At 41.2% G+C, this 21,042-nt stretch overlaps 1 protein-coding gene across 8 annotated transcripts in view; it reads right to left on the reverse strand.

Annotated features, from left to right (window-relative positions):
- Positions 1–21,042, reverse strand: part of SLC7A2 (solute carrier family 7 member 2) — a 51,786-nt gene that overhangs the window by 13,835 nt on the left and 16,909 nt on the right. For 4 of the 8 annotated variants that reach the window (XM_083630418.1, XM_083630420.1, XM_083630414.1 and 1 more), the window contains exons 2-6: positions 8,375–8,765; positions 6,220–6,375; positions 4,825–4,990; positions 3,780–3,916; positions 1,812–2,034 (exon numbers count right to left, since the gene is read on the reverse strand). In XM_083630418.1, coding sequence (XP_083486544.1) covers positions 1,812–2,034; positions 3,780–3,916; positions 4,825–4,990; positions 6,220–6,375; positions 8,375–8,750 — 1,058 coding nt within the window. In that variant the 5' untranslated portion in view covers positions 8,751–8,765. Of the gene's footprint in view, positions 1–1,811; positions 2,035–3,779; positions 3,917–4,824; positions 4,991–6,219; positions 6,376–8,374; positions 8,766–12,207; positions 12,352–19,007; positions 19,795–21,042 lie in introns of those variants that run through there. The other 4 variants (XM_083630419.1, XM_083630416.1, XM_083630415.1 and 1 more) reach the window with 4 other exon arrangements.

A 21,042-nucleotide genomic window follows, 5' to 3' on the forward strand; every position in this document is an offset into this window, starting at 1 on the left:
CTTGGGCGTTGCAAGGTCCTCACAGTAAAATTCTTGTGTCATTATTTCCTATATCCTCTGAAGAGAGGTTTGTTTCAAACCTAATTAAGTGGTCTGTCCTATGCCAATGATTAAGGCAGAATTACGGTAATATTCCTAGCCATATTTCAAGGATAAGCTGCTGACACAAAACCTCCAGGTTTGCAGAGGAAGGCCCCAAAATGTTAGATTAACCTGGTGAATTGTAATGATAACTCTTGTGGTTTACTTTTTTTTATTGACTGAAAAATCTATCAATTTAATTATTACTATCTTAATGCTATATATTACATCATTAGTCACTTGTGATCATGTGATTTGTTTTTTTATGATTTTTAGAATGCCTGTAACAGTTGAAGTAAAATACTCAAAACTGAAGAAACGTGAGCCTTCACTGCAGTTTTCCCCCAAAACTGTATACCAGTAGAAAACATGTAGTAATACTTGCAATGCAATTAAGCGTCACCAGCACCTTGAATGATTGCACCAGGCAGCAGGATTGAAACAGGCAATATCAGAAAACACTTTTTTAAAATGCCAAAACCCCATTATATCATGTATTAAGTCATTTAAGGCTAAAACTTCATTCTTCTTAAGTACCTCTGCCCAATGTGTGCTCTAACGGAATCCTCATGTCAAATAGGATCCGGGAAACAATCTGACAGACCCAGTGATCCAATACTCGTGGACTTGGACTGGATTGGGGTCTGCTCCAGAATCTGTACATTGCCAGATTCCCAGATATCTTACAGGTCTTTTACAGGGTGGCCCAAGGTCTGTGGTCCTGCCTGCTCTCTTGTAAACATTAATCCCAGTCAGCTTGTATGCAGTGCCCCTGCTGCAACAAGCCCGTCTGGAAGCACGGGACATGATCAAGCGACTAGGAGTGATATGTCTGCATTTGACAAAAGTGAAGTAAACGTGACATCTTACTTAATTCGCTGCAGGATGCTAAACAGGTCACAGTGTATGCTAAACTGTATGATTTTAAATGCCATATCAGCTAAGCAGCCTCGGCACTGTTAATGAAATAAGCATATGCAAATGTTAGGAAGCTTGTACAGCCCTGATAAGTTTTAAAAACACCGAATCCCTGCACTAAATGCTTACTTGAGCAATTTGCAATTAAGCCACATTTACTTCGAAATGAGTAGGACAGGAAGGGTGTTCCTAATAATCGTGGGGGTCTTTTCCAACCTATGGGAAAGTCACTTCAAGTGGAAATGCAGCCAGTGTAAGTGATTTATGAAGCCCAAATTAGATGCAGCTTCTTTAGTACATGCTTATATTTAGAAATGCAGACACTTTCATGATGGATTTTGGATAGTTCAGACAAATTTGAGCATAAGGTTTCTGCAAAATTACACTTCCCCTGATTTTACACCAAAATTATGTTAAAACATGCATTTTCAATATACGCTTTTCTAAAAAAAAACGAAAAAAAAACAAGAACCCGAACCTGGGAAAAGTACTTAAATATACTTTCATTACCCACACTACTACATGTATTTTAATATTACTCCAGTGCATTCTTAACAATATTCAGCAAATATGATGGTCAATAAATTAGCACAGGCAGAAAGAGATGAACTTATGAATGTAACTTTTCCTTTCACAAGGAAAAAGTTCACAAAATAAGAACTTAAATAGTTGACTTACACAGCTGAGCTACATTTGACCCGTAACAAACTACATTATTATTCTAAATATCTCTGTTTAGCAAACCTAATAAATCAAAACTTGTAAAAATAGCTCCATTTTCCTGGCAATGACTTAGTTTTCCTTATTTTTACCTTGTCGATAAAGCACACAGAGATCCCACTGCTACAACATATTTCGCTGGGCCCCATCCGACATACTCAAAGGCTACAGGGAGAGGACTTTTTTCATCAATTAAATAGTATGGCATCATCAGAGTTAAAGCAGCTGAAACACCAAAGTAGGCCAAGAAGCAGACAAGCAAGGAAGTTACAATCCCAATAGGTATGGCTTTCTGGGGATTCCTGACTTCTTCCCCTATGGAGAAAAACGACATTTTATTCTTAGTGTGACTAAGAGTATGGAAGATGGCAAACAGTGAGATTGTGTGTCCAGTTGGGCAAAGCGCATCCATGAGATTTACTTTTTATACAAAATACTTTACTTTTTATCTAGCAGGAGTACCGAAAAATACAGAGACTCCAGATGGGATCAAGTTATTGGTCTAAATTGAATTCTGTGTGATTTGTGAAGATAAAAACAAGCATTATTGGCCTGGGGGGGTATTTTAAAATACACCAATTTATATAACACAGCAGCACAGTACTACACATGCTGATTCAGAAATAACAGCTATTGTGCTGAGAAAGAGAGAGAGAGAGAGAGAGAGAGAGAGAGAGAGAGAGAGAGAGAGAGAGAGAATGGGTGGTGTCGTCAAACAGGTAGTGGAAAAGGGATAGTGGGCAGGTAAGCAAAGCACAGAGGCACTACTACAGGGTCATTAATAACACCTTCAAACTAGGTAAGATAAAAGTGCTTTGTCTGATAGGATTGGTCTGTGATTGCAATGAAAGTTCAAAAAATTGCTACAGGCCAAAAACAAACAAACAAACCTGGATGATACAGGGAGTGAGGAAGAGGAAATGAAAACATAGCTCTTTGATAGAAACTTGTGAATTCTCTAAGCCAAGTGAGGGAGGAAATGGTGTAATATAGGAGTGAAAAAAGCTACCATAGAAACACTGTATGCTACTTCTGGCTGAGAAAGCAGGTTTTAGAGGTTCTCAGTGTACTGAGCCTACGCATGATATTTCCAATTATTAGGGGTGACTGAGCATGAAGTCACAAAGTAGAACTTAATATATATGCCTTGGAGAGACAGATAACATGGTTCTTAAAACCAATTTAATGCCTTTTTAGAACATGCAACAAATTAAAAAGGAGGACAAGATGTCTCTCCTTTGGCCTATGTAATTTATGTCAATTACACATTATCATGCTGAATGGATTTTAAAGTGTGGCAAGAAACAGATCTTGCCATTCTGTTTGTGATACAGAATGAATGGGGCAGAGTTGGTAAGGTTTTCAGGCCAAGAGAGAAATGAACAAAGATCGCATCAGAGTGTTTGGTGGCTGCTGCTCTGCAAATCCTATGCATGCTTACCTGGAGTAATAACAGAGGTTGCCAACATAGTGCCTGTGGGCACACATGCACCCACAGAGACCCTCCAGAATGGTCACAGGGTTACATCCACCTCCCCCCTGCTGGAAATTAGGCTTGAAAGAAGTATTCTGTTGTAGCCAGTACAATAGGCTGCAGTGTGACTGCGCATCTGTGTGTGTACAGTTTGCAAAAGTGCCCACAGGTCCAAAAAGCTTAGCGACCTGCCTACAGACTCAAGCAAAGGTCTCTTTCAGCCCTGCTACTGGAAATCCTTTTAACTGGAAACGCCATCAAGTGAAGAACCAATAGGGTTGCCATAGTTCGGAATTCTCTGGACATATCTGGAATACTGCATTTGGAAGCAGTGTCTGGGTGGAAATTGTCAAAATGTCCTGGAAAATCTGGACGTATGGCAACACATGTCACTTTTTGAAATATGGCAACCCTGAGAACCAAGATCCTTTTGAATGCAAAGCATGCACTCTAGTATTGCATCCACAGGTCTTTCTCTAAAATGTATAGGATCATGCTATAGGAACACAGTGGTTTTACACTACAGCTCCAGCACATGTAAATCACAACTTCAACTGCATGACCCTTTCTTTTTAAGGCAGCTTACCAGTTGTTGCGATGCAATCAAATCCTATGAAAGCATAAAAGCAGGTTGCAGCACCAGCCAGTGTTCCTGTAAAGCCATATGGCATGAAGCCACCAACTCCAAATGCACTTGTCACATTTTCAGAAGATGATAGGTTTCTATAAAAAAAACAAATAATAATAATTACGTCGTATCCTGTGTAGGCATGGGACTTACAAACCCCACATCATAACTTGAGTGGTTGGGGGTGCACAACAGTGGCTCTCAATATTCACACACACAAATCAAAGGTTAATTGTGCACAGGTGCTTTTTATTCTTTGCTTTGTTGCCCTTTGTCCTGAAGTGTCAGAAGCGCCCCCCAAGTACATTTAAAGTCTCGATGCCATGGCTGTTCCCATACGCAGCATAGAAAGATATGAGCTGAGCATGGAAACAGTGCAGGGTTCAAAGCCCAATGCACACTGAAATTGCAGGTTTGGACTTAAGCACTGAAAATGTCAGGATGTTTAAACTCACTTTTATCTACTTATTGCTATCAGAGGGATTTTGCAGCTCTGTGACAGGTTTCCCCACGTACGGATGTGGCATTTAGCAGTATTCACTGCATGAAAAATGAACTGCCTATGAGGACCATAATGAACTAGCTTGGATGATGATGTTGGTCTAATAAGATGAGAAATGCACAAACCCTTTGCCTGTATAAGCAGCTGTTTTGCTTTTCCGTTTTCCCTTTTGAGGTGATTAAATCAGGAAGCCTGTAAATTACAGCTTTCCTTTTTCACCGAAAGCTGGAAATTATGGTTTCCAGCTTTGGATCAAGCCAGGATATTACAACCAAAACGTGTCATTGAACATGTCTCACCTCTGGCCAAAAATAAAATAAAATGCTTTCCTCATTCTCAGTTGACGATTCAACTGTTAGTTGGGCATCAAATCTAAAATGTTACATTTATTTTTATTAAAACATTATTAAATCCCATCACATAGTTTATAGATCATTATGCTCCAAAGTCTCCATTCTAAGCAACCAAAGCAGTAAAGCAAGCAAAAAACCCCTGTATTACTCTATGTATACTGTGTAGTTTATAAGAAATTCTTCTGTTTTCCTCCAGTTATGAAGATCGCCTTTCACAAAACCAGAAGTCATCACGAAGAGGAGGACCAAGATGTTAACAGCAGTGAAGATTTTATTCACCCATGCAGATTCTTTGACTCCAAATGATAATAGGCCTATAAAACAATATTTTTTAAATTAAGTAACATAATTAAGGACTACATGTTAGCATTTCTAATATTATGCTTATTACAATTTGACAATGTTTTGTTTACATGAGCTATCTCATAAGGCTGGTTCACAGACTCACCAAGCTGGAAATTCTGTACACACAGAAAGCATTCAAGTCCATATTTTTCTCTGGGGATGTAAACATGACTTCAGAATAGGAGATAAGCTCCACCTAGAAATCTCTTTCACAGGTCAGAAGCAAATGGCCTTATATCCACCAGCACAAGCACAACACAACTCTACATGATGATGATTATTTTTTAATTCCACATGGCCTTTGAGCTAGGGAGATTGTTGGAATTGTACATATGCATATACCCGTGAAGGGCATTGCATTGTACATGCAACAGGCAACATGGGCATAAGCTTCTTACTCATTATGCATATGAGATTGCTAGACTAGTGAATGTGTGGACCAGCCCTGGCTTGAGAAGAAGAGGCAACAGTCGAGAGCTCAAGCTTATATCTCTAACATTAAGTCTATTTTTCTGACCAAAAGCAATACAATTAATATTATTTTTTAGAAGACATTTGAAGGCAGCCCTGTTTGGGAGGTTTTTAACACTTGATGTTTTTATTATGCTTTTAGATATGCTGTAAATTGCTCAGAGTGGCTGGGGAAACCCAGCCAGATGGGTGGGGTATAAATAAAACAACAACAACAACTATTATTATTATATTATGATTACAAATATAAATGATATGAAGAACAAAGTTATCTAACTACTCTTGCTAACTTTTACTGGAGCAGATTAATCCAGTAATAAATATGTTTAAAATAAACATTTCTCCAAAAATGGGCTGCACTGGATTAGAATTTTCATTTTTATTTCCTAAAGTTTGTACCCTTGTATGATACATATATCCAGTATACACACAAACATTTCCACAAGTAGTTAAAGAAATTATAATCTAGAATTGCAATGATATGCATGTGTGATCTCCACTTGAAATTAGGATATCCTAAACTGAGGTATGAAGATATTGTTCAAAAGGAAACAAAAGTGACAGAATAAAAACTAGAACCAAATTTTTGGGCCCACAGGTTGATAGGATTCCTAAACTTGCAGATATGTCATGCTTGAGGCTAAACATACCCTGCCCTCTGGGCAGAATTTTCCCCTTAGCAAAATTACGATAAGAAAAATGAATATTAAGTATATATATTTTTTACCTGCTAGGAGCAATATAAGGCAGACAGCAAAAAAATCTGGGTACTCTGCTAGACCTGAATAATTCATTCTGAAGTAGGTCCTGAAAAAGTAACCAATTTGTTTCCCAAGGAGTTCATCAAAGGTACCACTCCACGCTCTTGCTACACTTGATGTACCTTAATGAAATGGAACAAAAACAATGGACATCCCAATGCAATTATCAGAATTGTAAGAGACAAAACCTACATGTATTTACTAGGCATTATTATATATTTAATGTTGTGGAATCTTTCGCTGTTATTGAGACATATTGGGCTATTGAGGCCCATATCTGTGCTCTTCTCTATTCTGGATGTGGTTTTGTGTTATGTTGCAGCCTTGTACCCCTTCCTAATGTTGGGAATAAATTTCTATTTTGGAAACAATAAATCCCCATTTGGGAAACTGCAGATGACTCATATCGGATAATATGGTTTTTTGGAAGAGACCTGATACAGGCCAGAAGGTTACTTTCAGCTGCTACCATGAGAAATCCCTCAATTCTAAGTTGGTTTTGATGAAGCAATGAAATGAGATAGCAAGTTGTACCCAGTGCTAATTCTACTCAAAGTTGACACACTGAAATTAATGAATTTAAGTCAGCCATTTCCAGTAAGTTCAGTGGATCTACTTTGAGTGGGAATAGCATTGGCCTTACCCCGTTTTCTGGAAATCTTGTCAAAAACTCTACATTCTTCTTAGAATACATGCTTCACGAGGAAATGTGCATTTTCAGTCTATTTAGTGCTTCTTCTTCTTTTTTTGCTACAGCGCAAGTTCATTTTTCTACATGCTATGACTGTATTTCACGGGTGCCCTGTTGTTGCAATGCACTGTATTGTTATTTCTAACAAGAACATTGTACCAACTGACAGCACAATCAGTTAATTTATTTAATATCTACAGCAACCAACTGGGTGGAACTGTGAAGCATTTTCCATGCAGAGCATCCCATGTGGAGGAAGCAATGCCTAACCAATCATGTCCCCCAGTCCCAGCTGTTGCTTCCTGGCAGTGACTGAGAAATGGGTCTCTGCATTTGCCTAGTCCTGGCTGCAAATTCCCAGCAGTTATTCACATTAACACAAGAGTCAGAAATTGCTTCTTCCATGCATGCACATTCCCAGGACCACACTGATTGCTCTGTGTGGTGAGAATTTCAGGAATAAGCACAGGGATCTCATGTTCGATGACAATCTGAGAAACTCTTGCTGCTCTGTCTTCAAAAGGAAGATGAATGCTGCACCACACACCCAACATTATTTACACAACGGTTGAAGACAAGAGAAGCCAAGTAATTGTTCTAAGAATTATATTAGCAAAAATTATTTATTTGCAAAAAATTAAATAATTATCACAATTTAGAAAATATGCTGGATGTTCGCAGTGACATCAAAGGCTTTGTCCTCTTTGTCAAGAGAGGCATGTCATCAAAAGCAATTTGGGGATTGTTTGATGTTGCTCTCAGAGAGCATAATTTTATCTCTGGAATCTACACGTGGCTTGTGCACAAGTGTGGCATAGTAGAAAAAGTGTTGGAGTGGGAAATGGGAGGCCAGAGGTCAATTCTCCACTAGCAATATTGTTTACAGGTTGACAATGGGCAAGTCACATCAGCCCAACCAACTTCATAGGGTAAATTTGAAAATAAAATGCTGAAGGTGAGAACATACACTGCCCTGAGCTCATTCATGCTTGAAAAGTCAAATCGTCATGTAATGTAGTGGTATATTTAATTTAGTCACATACACCAAGAGAATAACTAATATGACTATTGTTCATTTCCTTTGGTTTCCATAACAACTACAGGGATCCACACCCTATTCTTGTGCTTGAAGAATCTTTTTCCTAGCCCATATGCCATTCATCTCTCATCATTTCAGTGCATTGCAATTCAATCCCCTACTCATATTGCTAGCTGCTGGATATTGTCCCACTCACACTGCTGCCAAAAGCCACCAAAAGGTCAGGAAAATTGAGAGCATGTCCCCCCAAAAGTGTTCTCCCTCTCTCTGTGTGCACATTTATGCATGGAAGCGAAAGATTACTCCAGTTATGAACAGCAGCCGGGAGACAAAAGCCAAGTAGGCTATGGTTGGCATTTTCTTAAGAGCCTCCAAGGTCTTCCAAACTCACCTATGACATAAGACAAAATGAGATTCCAGCCTGTGATAAAAGCCCAGAGTTCGCCAACAGTGACGTAAGTATACAGATAGGCAGAGCCAGTCTTTGGAACGCGAGCACCAAATTCCGCGTAACAAAGCCCTGCCATCACGGAAGCCAAGGCTGCTATGAGGAAAGAAACTACAATGCTAGGTCCGGAATTCGCTTTTGCAACTTCTCCAGCGAGGACGTAAACGCCAGCACCGAGAGTGCTTCCTACTCCCAGGGCAATGAGGTCCATGGTGGATAAACAGCGGCATAATTTGCTATCTTCAAGGCTGTCCACAGTGACGATTTTTCTCCGCAAGAGGCACCGGGCGAACGAGAAGGCTGGTCCACAGGTTATCATTCTGGATGAAGGAATCTGAAAAATGAGAGAGATTACTGCATTTTGCGATCCTCCAAATTTGCCATAGAGTGGCATCTGACTAAGTCAAGAGTAGATCCAATGAGATCAATGATGGTAGAAGTCCCATTTCCAATAGGTCTAGTCAATGCATGACTTGTTCAGATGCCACTCACCATTTATGTGTAATGAAAATTACATTGTTTCATTCACCAGATAAAAAGCTGCATAGCGCAGCAATGCTCACTGATGTGACATTGCAGCAGAGAGTCACTGACTACAGAGTCCTATTCATTTTGCACAAATTGCTGCTAAAATATGCTCCTGTCCCAAGGTATAGAATAAACTTTATTTCATTTTAGGCACCAGGTACAGACTTAAAAAACCCCAAACTAATTCAAACTTTTAAATTGTGAAATCATGAATCCTCTGAATTTTATATCAGTAATACTGTCTAGATCACCATGCTATTTAACTTTCAGGTGATTTTTTATATATAAAAAATCAACATTCAATTTTTAATTATTTGTTTACTCTTTTTATTCTGTTATCATTATTGTATTTTAACATTCTATGTTACAGGTAGGTAGCCGTGTTGGTCTGCCGTAGTCGAAACAAAATAACAAATTTAGTTGGTCTCTAAGGTGCTACTGGAAGGAATTTTTTTATTTTGTTTTAACATTCTATGGTTGGAAAGCCAATAATATGTAAGTGCTATCAGTAAATTTATATATATTAGCAAACCACATCTGTTGCAAAGCATTATGAACTGAAAATATGTCTGTGGTATACTCTGAAAAAATTGTTCAACAAATTCTTGTACTACTACTAAATACCAACAACTTAAAATCCAAGTTGTTACCTCTTTTCCAAAGTATACTATATTGCACAAAAATTAGGATGTCAGTAGTTACTCATTCATTTAAATACATAATTATTCCTGCTTTCTGTGGACAGGTTTTATTGCACCATTTACTTTGCTGTTCCAAAGGCACCCAATCTAAATTACACAAAGCTCGCAACACCCACTAGCCTCTGCCACATGAGAGCTCCCTCTGCTCTTGCAATAAATTTAATCTCACTAGTCTATGCATTCCCACCCCTGCTAATGTATCTTGATAGGAGTTTCTACTCTAACCTTCACAATCTAAACTAAAAAAACCAAACCAGCTCTACCCTCTAACGTCCTTCAATTTATGTTCCACGATCAAGGTGTCTCCCCTGCCAGGTAAGTATAAGCTACAGGACATATAAGCTACGGGATAAGGATAACTGTGACTTTAAAGATGAATGGGAGCACTTTACAAAGTATTTGAAGACGCAACAAAGCGAACTGGACTCCTTGGCTGGCTTTGAATAAGCATTCACAAACTTTTTAATGATAATAATCAGCTAAATAGTTTGAGGATCTACACAACTGTGTAACATGCAGAAAACAGCATTCTTAGAGAAATCAAAGACTGGAACTGAGGGAAGTCGGGGGTGGGGGGTGGGTTTTGTGTGCGGGGGGAATAAGGATGGTATGTTTCTGGATAATATGTTTCGTTTTAATTTTGAATAAAAAAAGTTTTTAAAAAAATTATGTTACATAATCCACAGAGCCCTCGCAAACATAGAATCATAGACTGTCTGAAGGGACCCTGAGGATCATCAAGTCCAACCCCTTGCATTGCAGGAATATGCAGCTATCCCAAATGGCAGTGGTTTTCAACCAGTGTGGGTAGCACCCTGGGGCACCTTGAATGATGGTCAGGGGTGCTGTGGGCAACACTGGCCTCTGTCCCTTTTTCCTCCCCCTCTTGTGTCTCTGCCTCCCAAAGGATTGCAAAGCTGTTGCAGCAGCCCTGGCTACAGGCTGCCCAGGCGAATGGTGACTCTGGGCTGGCCAGGGGGCTGCTGGTTGCCAGGAGCTAAGGTAGCCTTGGAGTAAGCAAGCAAGCGGGCGAGGGAGCCCAGCCAGCCACTCCACCAGCCCTTGCTGTTGGGAATGGACAGTCCCAGGCCCCTGTGAGGCAGTGCGAGGAGGCACCTCTTTTGGGGACAGCTCAGAGACCGGGGGGGGGGGGGGGCAGCAGCAGCTGCACAGAGGACTCCCAAGGAGAGGGGAGAGGAGAGGAGGCAAAGGAAAGACTCTGCAAGGGAGGGTGTTCAAAAAAGGGTGAGGGGCTGCCAGCTCTGCCGGAAAGGGGTGACATAACTGGGCTCCTAAGCCCCACAGGGGTGCCGCAAAAGGAATGTAGTTGGTTAAGGGAGCTGTGGACTCAAAAGGTTGAAAACCTTGTGGGGATTGAACCTGCAAACTTGGTGTTATCAACACCATGATCTAGCTAATTCAGCTATCTAGAGTAGGATATTCCTAGCTCATAGCAGAGTTGCCCTCTCTTATAGGGCTGCAGCTGCAATTCTCTCTCGTCCTATGAAAGTACGACAACAGTCACAATAAATATTCAGTTATTTCTGATGCCTGGTACTCGAACATCTGTTCTGAACACAGCAGGTGTGGAAGGGTATCACATTTTGCAGTTTTTGAAAGGCAGTACTTTTGCAGGTAAATACAATTGCTATTGCAAGCTTCTGCTGATAATACAATTGCCATTTCTGATATACCGACTGGTAAAAAACTTGCCACCAGGGCTTGTCCTCTAACTTTAAAAAAAAAAAAAGAAGAAAAAAAAAGAAGGAAAGATAGCAACAGCACACATGTTGCAGCTTGTAAAAAAGTTTTTAGAAACTTAAGCCTGAAGATCCCAGCCTTTTGGGCTCTGGAGACACATTAGGAAATCTAAGAAACTGTCATTGGTACCCATTTCACAGAAAAAACCCTGATGATTGTCAGAATCCTGCCAGACAAAACACACACTGAAAACAAACGGAACACAGGCAAAAAAGAAGGCCACCCCCAAAAAGAAAAGCCCAACCCCCCTCAATTTTTTAAATGCAAAATTGAGAGAAGTTGCAGGCCTTGGCAGGTACAAGGGGAGTGGGGTGCATGTCAGAGGCTGTTCTGGTGTCCTCAGGTGCCACACTGGGAATCCCAGAGCAAAGCGTTCTCCTCCCTGCACCTTTCAGCCTTATCCCTCTAAAACAGCTGCCCATTCAGCTACAGCAGAAGGAGAAAAGACAGCCCCAGATGCTCAATTATGCTAAAACATTTTCAAGATTATTTGTCAGTTTTCATTTATGCTGCACATAAGTATCTTTGCAAAATTCCAGCAGTGGAATCCTTAAGCTGTTAACTGAGAAAAGCAGAGCAGCATCAGAGTTTCAGACATTCCCGAGGAATAAAATCCTCCTCCCCACACCCCGTTTCTATCTTTCTTTTATGCATTCAATATAGTTTCCAATATAGTTTGTACACTTAACTGCTAATTCCTGCCAACAAACCATTCCAGTGAATGTTTTCCAAGCTGCAAAGCTTCTACTTCAATACAGGTTTACTTTCAGCCCAAGCTTTACTCACCCAACAATAATGTTCAGATTATATGGATTTCTGTATCTGTAAGTGTAGTCAGCAAACGGTTCAGACGGATTTTACTTAAACATCTGCCTTAAAAGTAGAAACGGGGAGGTGGTGTGGAGCTGCTTGCTCATAGGGGGTGGAGGAAAAGCAGCCACAGGTGATTGGATGACACTGAGCGTGCCCACCTATTTGCCAAACAAGGGGGGGGGGGAGCTTTGCTATTCGTATAAGTCATTCCCATTATACACGAAAGGCGAAGTCACTTTGGCTTCTTTCCCTGTGGAAACTGGGCATATGTTATATACATACCCACAAAGCCAGTTTGGTGACTTGGCATATCTAACAAGGAAGTTTTGATTAGTTTAATCAGTTCAATCAACTAAGTAAAGGTAAAGGTAAAGGTACCCCTGCCCGTACGGGCCAGTCTTGCCAGACTCTAGGGTTGTGCGCTCATCTCACTCTATAGGCCGGGAGCCAGCGCTGTCCGCAGACATTTCCGGGTCACGTGGCCAGCGTGACAAGCTGCATCTGGCGAGCCAGCGCAGCACACGGAACGCCGTTTACCTTCCCGCTGGTAAGCGGTCCCTATTTATCTACTTGCACCCGAAGGTGCTTTCGAACTGCTAGGTTGGCAGGCACTGGGACCGAACGGCGGGAGCGCACCCCGTCGCGGGGATTCGAACCGCCGACCATGCGATCGGCAAGTCCTAGGCACTGAGGTTTTACCCACAGCGCCACCCGTAATCAAGGAAGTTTTGATTAGTTTAATCAGTTCAATCAACTAGAGCTATGCATTTCAAGCTCATAGATACACGGGAAAATGTTGTTTATTCTTGTCTTTGGGCCAGGTGTAATGTATCCACTGGAAACAAAAGCTGTTCTGACAGACAGCGTTCACATCCCGATGAACAACGCAGTTCCTGCTCCAGGAAGCATTACACAGAAGCCTACCGCCGTGTACAGATCTCCGTATCTGGATTAGGGCATTTTATTGACATTCCTCTGGCTGGTCCACTTGGTTACAGCATGGTTGCAGGTTCGATCCCCGTATGGGACAGCTGCATATTCCTGCACTGCAGGGGGCTGGACTAGATGATCCTCAGGGTCCCTTCCAACTCTACAATTTTATGATTCTATGAACTGAGAGTGTCATGTTTTAACCAGCAAGCGCTACATAATAAAAGCTGGATCTAGTTTTCAGCTGTGTGTGCCCGGAATGTCTGCAGCAAGTATGTACATGACTGTCTTTGGATAGTATCCACAGTGAAAAGCAGTGATGAATAGCAAAGCATATTCAAATATTATGCTTCAGAAATGAGGCTCCAAGTCACAAACACACCAAGGTAGAACAATGGGAGACATTGGAAGCAGGAATGTGATGTGGGGAGTGGGTTAAAAAGAAAGAGCACATTTCTCCCACATCCCTGCCTTACTTTTCCTCAGCCCAGTGATCCAGACACTTTAATTTACATCCCATCTTTCTTCCATCATGAACCTCAAGACATGAGCTGAGGAGTTTCCAGGTGGCTTCTTGTGTAGGCACATCACCTGCTCAACTTCCAGAGAGTTGCTTAGAGGGGAAAGTAGGTCTAGAATAGGTTGATACTTCCATCCGTCCGTATAGCCCGTGAAGTCCTGCACCAGCTAATACCGTCAACTGAATTGTTAAAGAGAGCTAGAAAAGGAACACTCCCTGTGTCTCTCAAATGCATCAGTTGCATATCGTTCAAGGATACTGCTGCAATCAGTTGTATTGATGACCTGTATTTGTGTTACTAGTAGGCTGGCCTTAATAAAGAAGTAATTCTACAGCAATCAAGGAATAAGTTGGGAGGGGAGAGAAATCCTATCCTCAGTTGGTAGAGCTTGAGACTCTTAATCTCAGGTTCATGAGTTTGAGCCCCAAACTTTCCTGCATTGAAGCAGGTTGAATGAGATAGCCCTCAAGGTCCCTTCCAACTCTATGATTCTATGGTCTAATGGACACTCTCCTAACCTACACAATGCTATACGTGCCTTCTAAGTAACTTCCATTGAGTTCAATGCAGCAAGTGGGTACAGGATGCAGCCACAGGAAGCCAAACTTTAGACATTATTTCCCCACAAGCTGCAGCGATAACTGAAGTTTACCCAAGCAAATGATCTCTTAACTATGTGTTTGCTTTTACGCAGTACAAGGCAAACAGTCGGTGTAGTGCTTAAAGTTGCTGCATGGCACCGCAGCTCGCAAAACAATCCAGCCGCCGCACAAAAACCCTGAGTGTGTGGTATTGCAAAGACCTTGTGAGGAGCAAAAGAGGCACGTTTATCAAGATTACATTGCTGTATAATAACTTGCAAATGCAACAGTTTTATTCCAACGTGCTTTTTAAAAAATTAAATACTACCTCTTCCATAATGTCTTTAATTCAGGTAATTTTAATATATTTAACAATGTTTTATTTGCATTTTTTGGGACATATTTTAAAATTGAGACCCGCCTTGAGTAGTTTTCTGTGGGATATAAATTACTGTTGGGAAAGATGGAGGGCACAAGGAGAAGGGGACAACAGAGGACGAGATGGCTGGACAGTGTTCTCGAAGCTACCAGCATGAGTTTGACCAAACTGCGGGAGGCAGTGGAAGACAGGAGTGCCTGGCGTTCTCTGGTCCATGGGATCACGAAGAGTAGGACACGACTAAACGACTAAACAACAACAACAACAACAATAAATATAGAAGAAAAAATGTTGCAAAGCCACTCTAGCACCACTATGATTGATATGCACAGGTATGACCAAGGTGGCCTCCGGAGGCACTTACCTGGAATTAAACATCATTGATTTCAATAGAACAAATGTCCTTTTGATGGCAGTCGTAGGCTGCAATCCAGACATTCACAAGCAGCCACTGACTTTAACGGACCTGGAATTAGGCAGCACACACCACAGCTTTCCTAACATGCCACACATGGCCAAGTGAGCGACTCAGCTTTGTCCCTCGCCGTGCTTGAATTCAGCAAACAGTCCCAGATCAAAGCTCCTACTTCTGAGCAGATGTTTGCAATAATACCAACAATGCTATGGACCGTGAGAAGGCTGGATGGAAATTCCTCCGAGCAATTTCTACATATTAAAAGTGATAAAGGGTGACAGGCACTTGCAGGAGAGCCCCTCAGTGTAGGCAATCTCATTTCAAAAATATCCTTCAAAACGTGTAAGGGAAGATGAAAAGGAGAAATAAACGCAGGGCCTGCTTTCCATAAATGATTAAAAAGGTTAGCCACAGCAAGACTGAATTGCTCGAACAGCAACCGCCATGAGGCATTGTAGAAAGAATGATAGCAAGGCCTTGGAAGTAATTCACCCCCCCCCCCAATTTATATCCTACCCTGCTTCCAAGGAGCTCAATGCAACTTACGGTATATATGAGAGTTGCTCCCCATTTTATCACAACCCCTGTTGCTAGGCTGAGAGAAGCAACTGGGGGAAAGCTAACTGTGCAGCAAACATGGTGCAAATAGGCACCTGCACCCACTTTCACCTGGTTTAAGCTCAGCATTTAAATCACCATATGATAGTGGTTATCAGAATTGGTACACAAGGCCAGACTGCTCGGTCCCTGTGTTATGCTGAAGCCTGTTACAATACTGGATAGTTATGTAACTGCAGCTGAAATCATGCCAGAGTCTCTTGGAAGCTCTTAAAGACAATTATTTCCATATTGGTTCAAAGGAGAAAGGGCCTTCTCCCATGTTCAGTGAATTGCAGCAGTGCCCACACAAACCACAGTGGTTTAAAACCACTAAATGGCACACGCTTCAAAGAACTAACTTCCTGTACTTGTGGCATTTTTTATAAGATCTGTTTAAAATCTGGCACATTCATGGACACCATCAGATCATGTATTCTCAAGTGGCGTGGATACTGCAAGCTTGAAATGCAGCTAGGTCATTCATTTCCTCAATTCAGATTGAAGCTAGTTGGGAAGGGGGACACATCAAAATGTAGTATTTCATAAGAAGTGATAGGACAGAGATCAATATGGATTTTGGCGGCTGGAGACTCTGGATTCAGAGTAAAATGTTCACAGCCCACGTTTCACGCTCAGATGTCTTTTTATATGAACTATAATAGCTTAGAGGCTTATAATGGAAGAAGCAGGATCTGGAATATGTGCCAGGAGTCAAGATGATCAGAAGGTAAGAATTGCAGAACACTAAAAGAATCAGGACCAAAGAGAAAGAACAGAAACATTACATCTCAGGTAAACCATGTAGCTCAAGGCAGGGTCAACTGGAAAAGGAAGCCTGCCCAGAAAGCTCCAATGGTAAGATCGGGTACGTGTAATCAGCCCAAAAGGCATTTAACGAAAAAGGTTGCAGTGGTTCACCACCTAGGGCAGAGTGCAGCAGCTCCTGACAGTGGTGGAGTTTGTGGTTTCTGGATGAACTTTCAGTTGTGTATCTCCTTTTCGAAATCAGTATTCCTTGATGCCTTACAAATTAGTTCACTGAAGCCAGAAAGTACCAATATCTACCGTATTGGCCCAAATATAAGCCGCACCTGAATATGAGCTGCACCTTTAGAATTCAAGGGGGGGGGGGAAACAATATCTGAATATAAGCCGCTACCTTAAAATTCTGCAGGCACTCACACCTGTTCTGTTTTACCATATGTCTGTTTCAGCAGCGATATCGTAAAAGCCAATTTTTGTAAGGTCGTAAATTTAAGCCGCACTTTAACTTTTCACAGTCAGAATTTGGGGGGAAAGTGAGGCTTATATTCAGGCCAATACGGTAATTTTAACCTGTGAACTAATTCCAGCGTACCAAATTGGCAGCATTTTGGATATTACTCGACAGTATTTTTCTTGGTCCAGATGCTATGTAGAAAGACTCAATTTGTGTAGCAATTTCTACTGCTTCTCAAAAATTCTCTAGGCATATTTCCACGAAGATCACAGGAAGCTTCCAAACCCTCTCTCAGTGAACAGGTTCCTAGGGTCTCCTGTCTTTCACTGCAATCATCTCTATATATGCCAAACCTACAAAACTCCTCACATCTACAGTCAATTCTGCAGGGAACTCTTCTTTATTCCTCCAATTGCCCCTGAACCCACGCCAATATAATGTGCCCTATGCAAAACTATAGACCTAAACTTTAAACCTTGAATAAGTCACTTAACTGAGGTATATTATGCCACACCAGCAGGACTGATCTGCTAGACAAACTGTCAGTAATCCCTCTTTCTTCACGGCATCTTTGTAACTTAAACTTTCAAGTTGACTTTGACCCCATAACTCATGGGGTTTTGACATTAATCCTTCTTAGAAGTATACCAATAATAAGAACCTGATCCCAGACACTGAAAACTTATTGGGGTAAACTATCCAATCTCAAAAAATCATCTGCCTCATAAACCTCTTTGGCTAGTTCCAGCTAGTCCTCCAGCACGCCTTCTTTACACCAAGTCTCTAAATTCTGCACCTGCTGCATCTGGGAGAGCTGAAGGCTGCTTAGGCTTCCTTTAAGAAACAACTCCATGCTGTATAGGTTTACTTACAGGTCCTTCTTTTGGTGTTGGGATGTTCTGATTTCTTCCAACGATTTCTTTCAGGAAGCCCCATCTTGTCTCACTCACCAGTTCAGAGTTTATCTCCAAGAAAACAACTACCTCACTTCTAAAACCAGAGTTAGATATCCCGCCCCCTCTTTTCTATGGGGTGAGAAGTCCAGGGACAAAAGCTTAAGTGGTTAGCTTGGACCTCCTCCACACTGCAAACTCATGGTGTCCTTTTGCAATACTTGTCTTATTCACATTTATACAAACGTGGGTGGTGGCCCCCAGATGCTGTTGGACCACAACTCCGACCATCTCATCCCCAGACACAGTGGCTGAGGCTGATAGAAAGATGTTTTATATCAACTCTTATGTTCCTAAGTCAGACTATTGAGTCCTTCTAGCTTAGCACTGGCTCTACAGAGACTGGCAGTAGCTCTCCAGGTTTCAGACAACAGTCTTTCCCTGCTCTATCTAGAGATGCCAGGGATTGGATATGGGACTTTCTGTATACAAAGTGGTTGCTGAACTATGGTCCTACCCCCCCATGAGAGTGTACAAACATCTGTAAGGTACCCGGGTTTTCCACATTTGCTTTAAGACATGGTGATAAGCTTAAGTTTACCCAGATTCAGAACACCATGGATCTAAATCCTATTCTCACGTTGAGCAGACACTTCAAAGTTCAGAAGTACTCTTTTGTGCTCCATGCGACAATATAATGAAACAGATTGATGTAGTTGCCATGTCAAACATGAAGGCATTTTTTCTGCACAAAATCTTACTTTCACCAAAATGTCCTTGGAAGCTTAAAATACCAATTCATAATACAATTCAGTTTTTCTGATAGATACATGGAAACACACAGTTTATAAAGCTCTTTCTCAGAGAACATACCCAAATGCAAAATGCCTTAAATGTGTTTAAGATTAAGAATATTAAAATAAGCAGAAGTTAGTGAAATTAGTGATGGCTAGCTATGAATTTCAAGAAAAGGTATATTATAATCTTAATGTTATACAGAACTGTTGCATTTGATAGGACTTCAAAAAAGATTTAACACGTGCAAAGAGATAGCTATGCTTTCATGACAGGATATAAACAGCATTGCCGTATGAATTATCAGTGCAAATAGAATGAATAGAACAGTATCATTACCTTACTTTTAATTTTTTTTTATCCAAATCATGGGTTGATATTCTACCTCAATTGAAGTACGCAGTTTGAGATACACATGAAATAAAATCCCAAGCACTCACCAGTTTTCTCAAGTCGTCTTTAAGAATTCCAATTCTCTGTGGTTTTATGCGGGAAAAGATATCTTGCAAGTTGCTGCCTAGTGCTATGCTAGATTTCAAAAAATAGTCACAACCGCTTACTTATCTCTGGTGATAAGTAGAGATTCACCAAATTACAGACAAGCTCACAAAAATATTTCACTGGGTGGCAGCGTCAAGTCTGCAGAAAGGAAGGATTAATCCCTTTCCATAGACATAAGATCCTAGGAGCTATATAACTGCTAAGACCAGTAACTCAATCTGGCTTTCAACGTCTCTAAAATTGCTACAGAGACCTACTACTATATATCATCCTCCAAACTCCAGATGTTCCCAAGCAAGCTGAAGCAACTACTTATAATTTTGTTGGCAGTGCGGTCCTCAGCTCCACCTCACAACAGTGATTTTCCTTTTTAAAGGCAGCCTGTGGGTGGAACTACCATTTTAAAGGCATAGGCCTTAAATAAACTCTTGAAGTCAAAGTTCAATAAATCTGCCTGCGAGCAAACAAAACAAAACAAAACAAAAAACACCATATTTGTAGTGAGGATTGTGTCAAAGGCAGCAGGGAGTGAGAAAAGCTTAAAGTTAAAGCAAACTCATCCTTATTCAGACGGTAACAGAGAGCTGGCAGATTTAAGCAACATAAAATGGTAGCAAGCAAATGCATCAAAATATCCTAGCCAGAGGCTTGGGGGCCAACACACACACACACACACACACACACACACACACACACACACACACACAGCTTCCTGAGTCAGCTATGTTCTTACCTTTGTATATAGCTTTGATTTAGTCAAGTAAGGATTATTTTTGCAACTACTTTCCCATTCCATGAAACTGGATCCAGATTGCCCCAACAAGAGGGTTCATGAAGACAAATTTCACAACTGGTAAACATAGTAACATGGTGTAAGTAGGCAACTGGGTAGCTAAGTCTACGAACTTGCCACTACTACACATGTTGAAGCTACCATTGGGACCTCAATATGGGAACAGCCATAGGATGCCAATATTTTTTGCACAAAAGGGCTCAGACCAGAGACATCTCCTCTCAAGCGCTGTTGTCTATTGCCCCATTTAAACAAAACTAGAAAGTAAATGCTAAAATTTGCAGTTACATTGCGAACATCCTTGCATTGTTTGCGCCTCTCTAGAAATATACTTATTTCCATTTACAATGAATTGGGAACCAGGGGATGTGTTTTCAGGGCAGAACAAACCAGAATTCTATGCCAGGGGTCTTCTGTCACAGAGAGATAACCAGTATCCAGAACATTCAAGCCTCCTCTTGTGAAACGCCACTTCCCTTCCACACAGCAATTGCAGGTTGTTTCCTTCTAAACCCAAGGGAACAAGATTTGGCAGAAAGTCTGCTTTCTGCAGCCTTACACTCTCAACATGTCCACAGGAACATGCTAGGGAAGGGAAGGGAAGGGATTCAGTTGCTGCAAATGTGCCCACATAATTGCCTGTGCTTTCATGAAGAGGACAGGTTTGCACTTGGTGCCCTAGTTCCATGGAGAGCAATAGTCACAGATGGATTTAGATCACCACTTTCCTGCATTTCCTTCCATTTTCACCCTTTGGAAATCTATGGCTTAGGAACAAGAAGCGCTACAGTCCTGCCCCAGCAACAAAACCTACCGACGTCAAATGTAACTCAGCGCAGGATTGCATCCCAAGCAAGAGCCATTCAAGCTTCTTGAACTTATTAGACAAAAAAGAGCAAGAAAACCAAGCACATGCAATGCTATGAACTATGTATGTGAAGGTAACCGACAAAGCCATTTTTCACCTTCTCACCCCTTGCTTTTTCCTGTAAGACCTATTGCAGTCGTTAAGAGTCGTCAACAGGCTCATCACAGCTATCTGCCAATCACCCATTCCCACCACCCTTCTGAGTAATACCCCTCCCCACCTTCTCACTATATAGAAGGACCTGGCAACTTCTGTTTCAGTGTATCTGAAGAAGTGTGCATGCACACGAAAGCTCATACCAAGAACTAACTTA

The sequence above is a fragment of the Podarcis filfolensis genome (assembly GCF_964270895.1).
Source record: "Podarcis filfolensis genome assembly, chromosome: 9".
Taxonomy (NCBI): Eukaryota; Metazoa; Chordata; class Lepidosauria; order Squamata; family Lacertidae; genus Podarcis; species Podarcis filfolensis.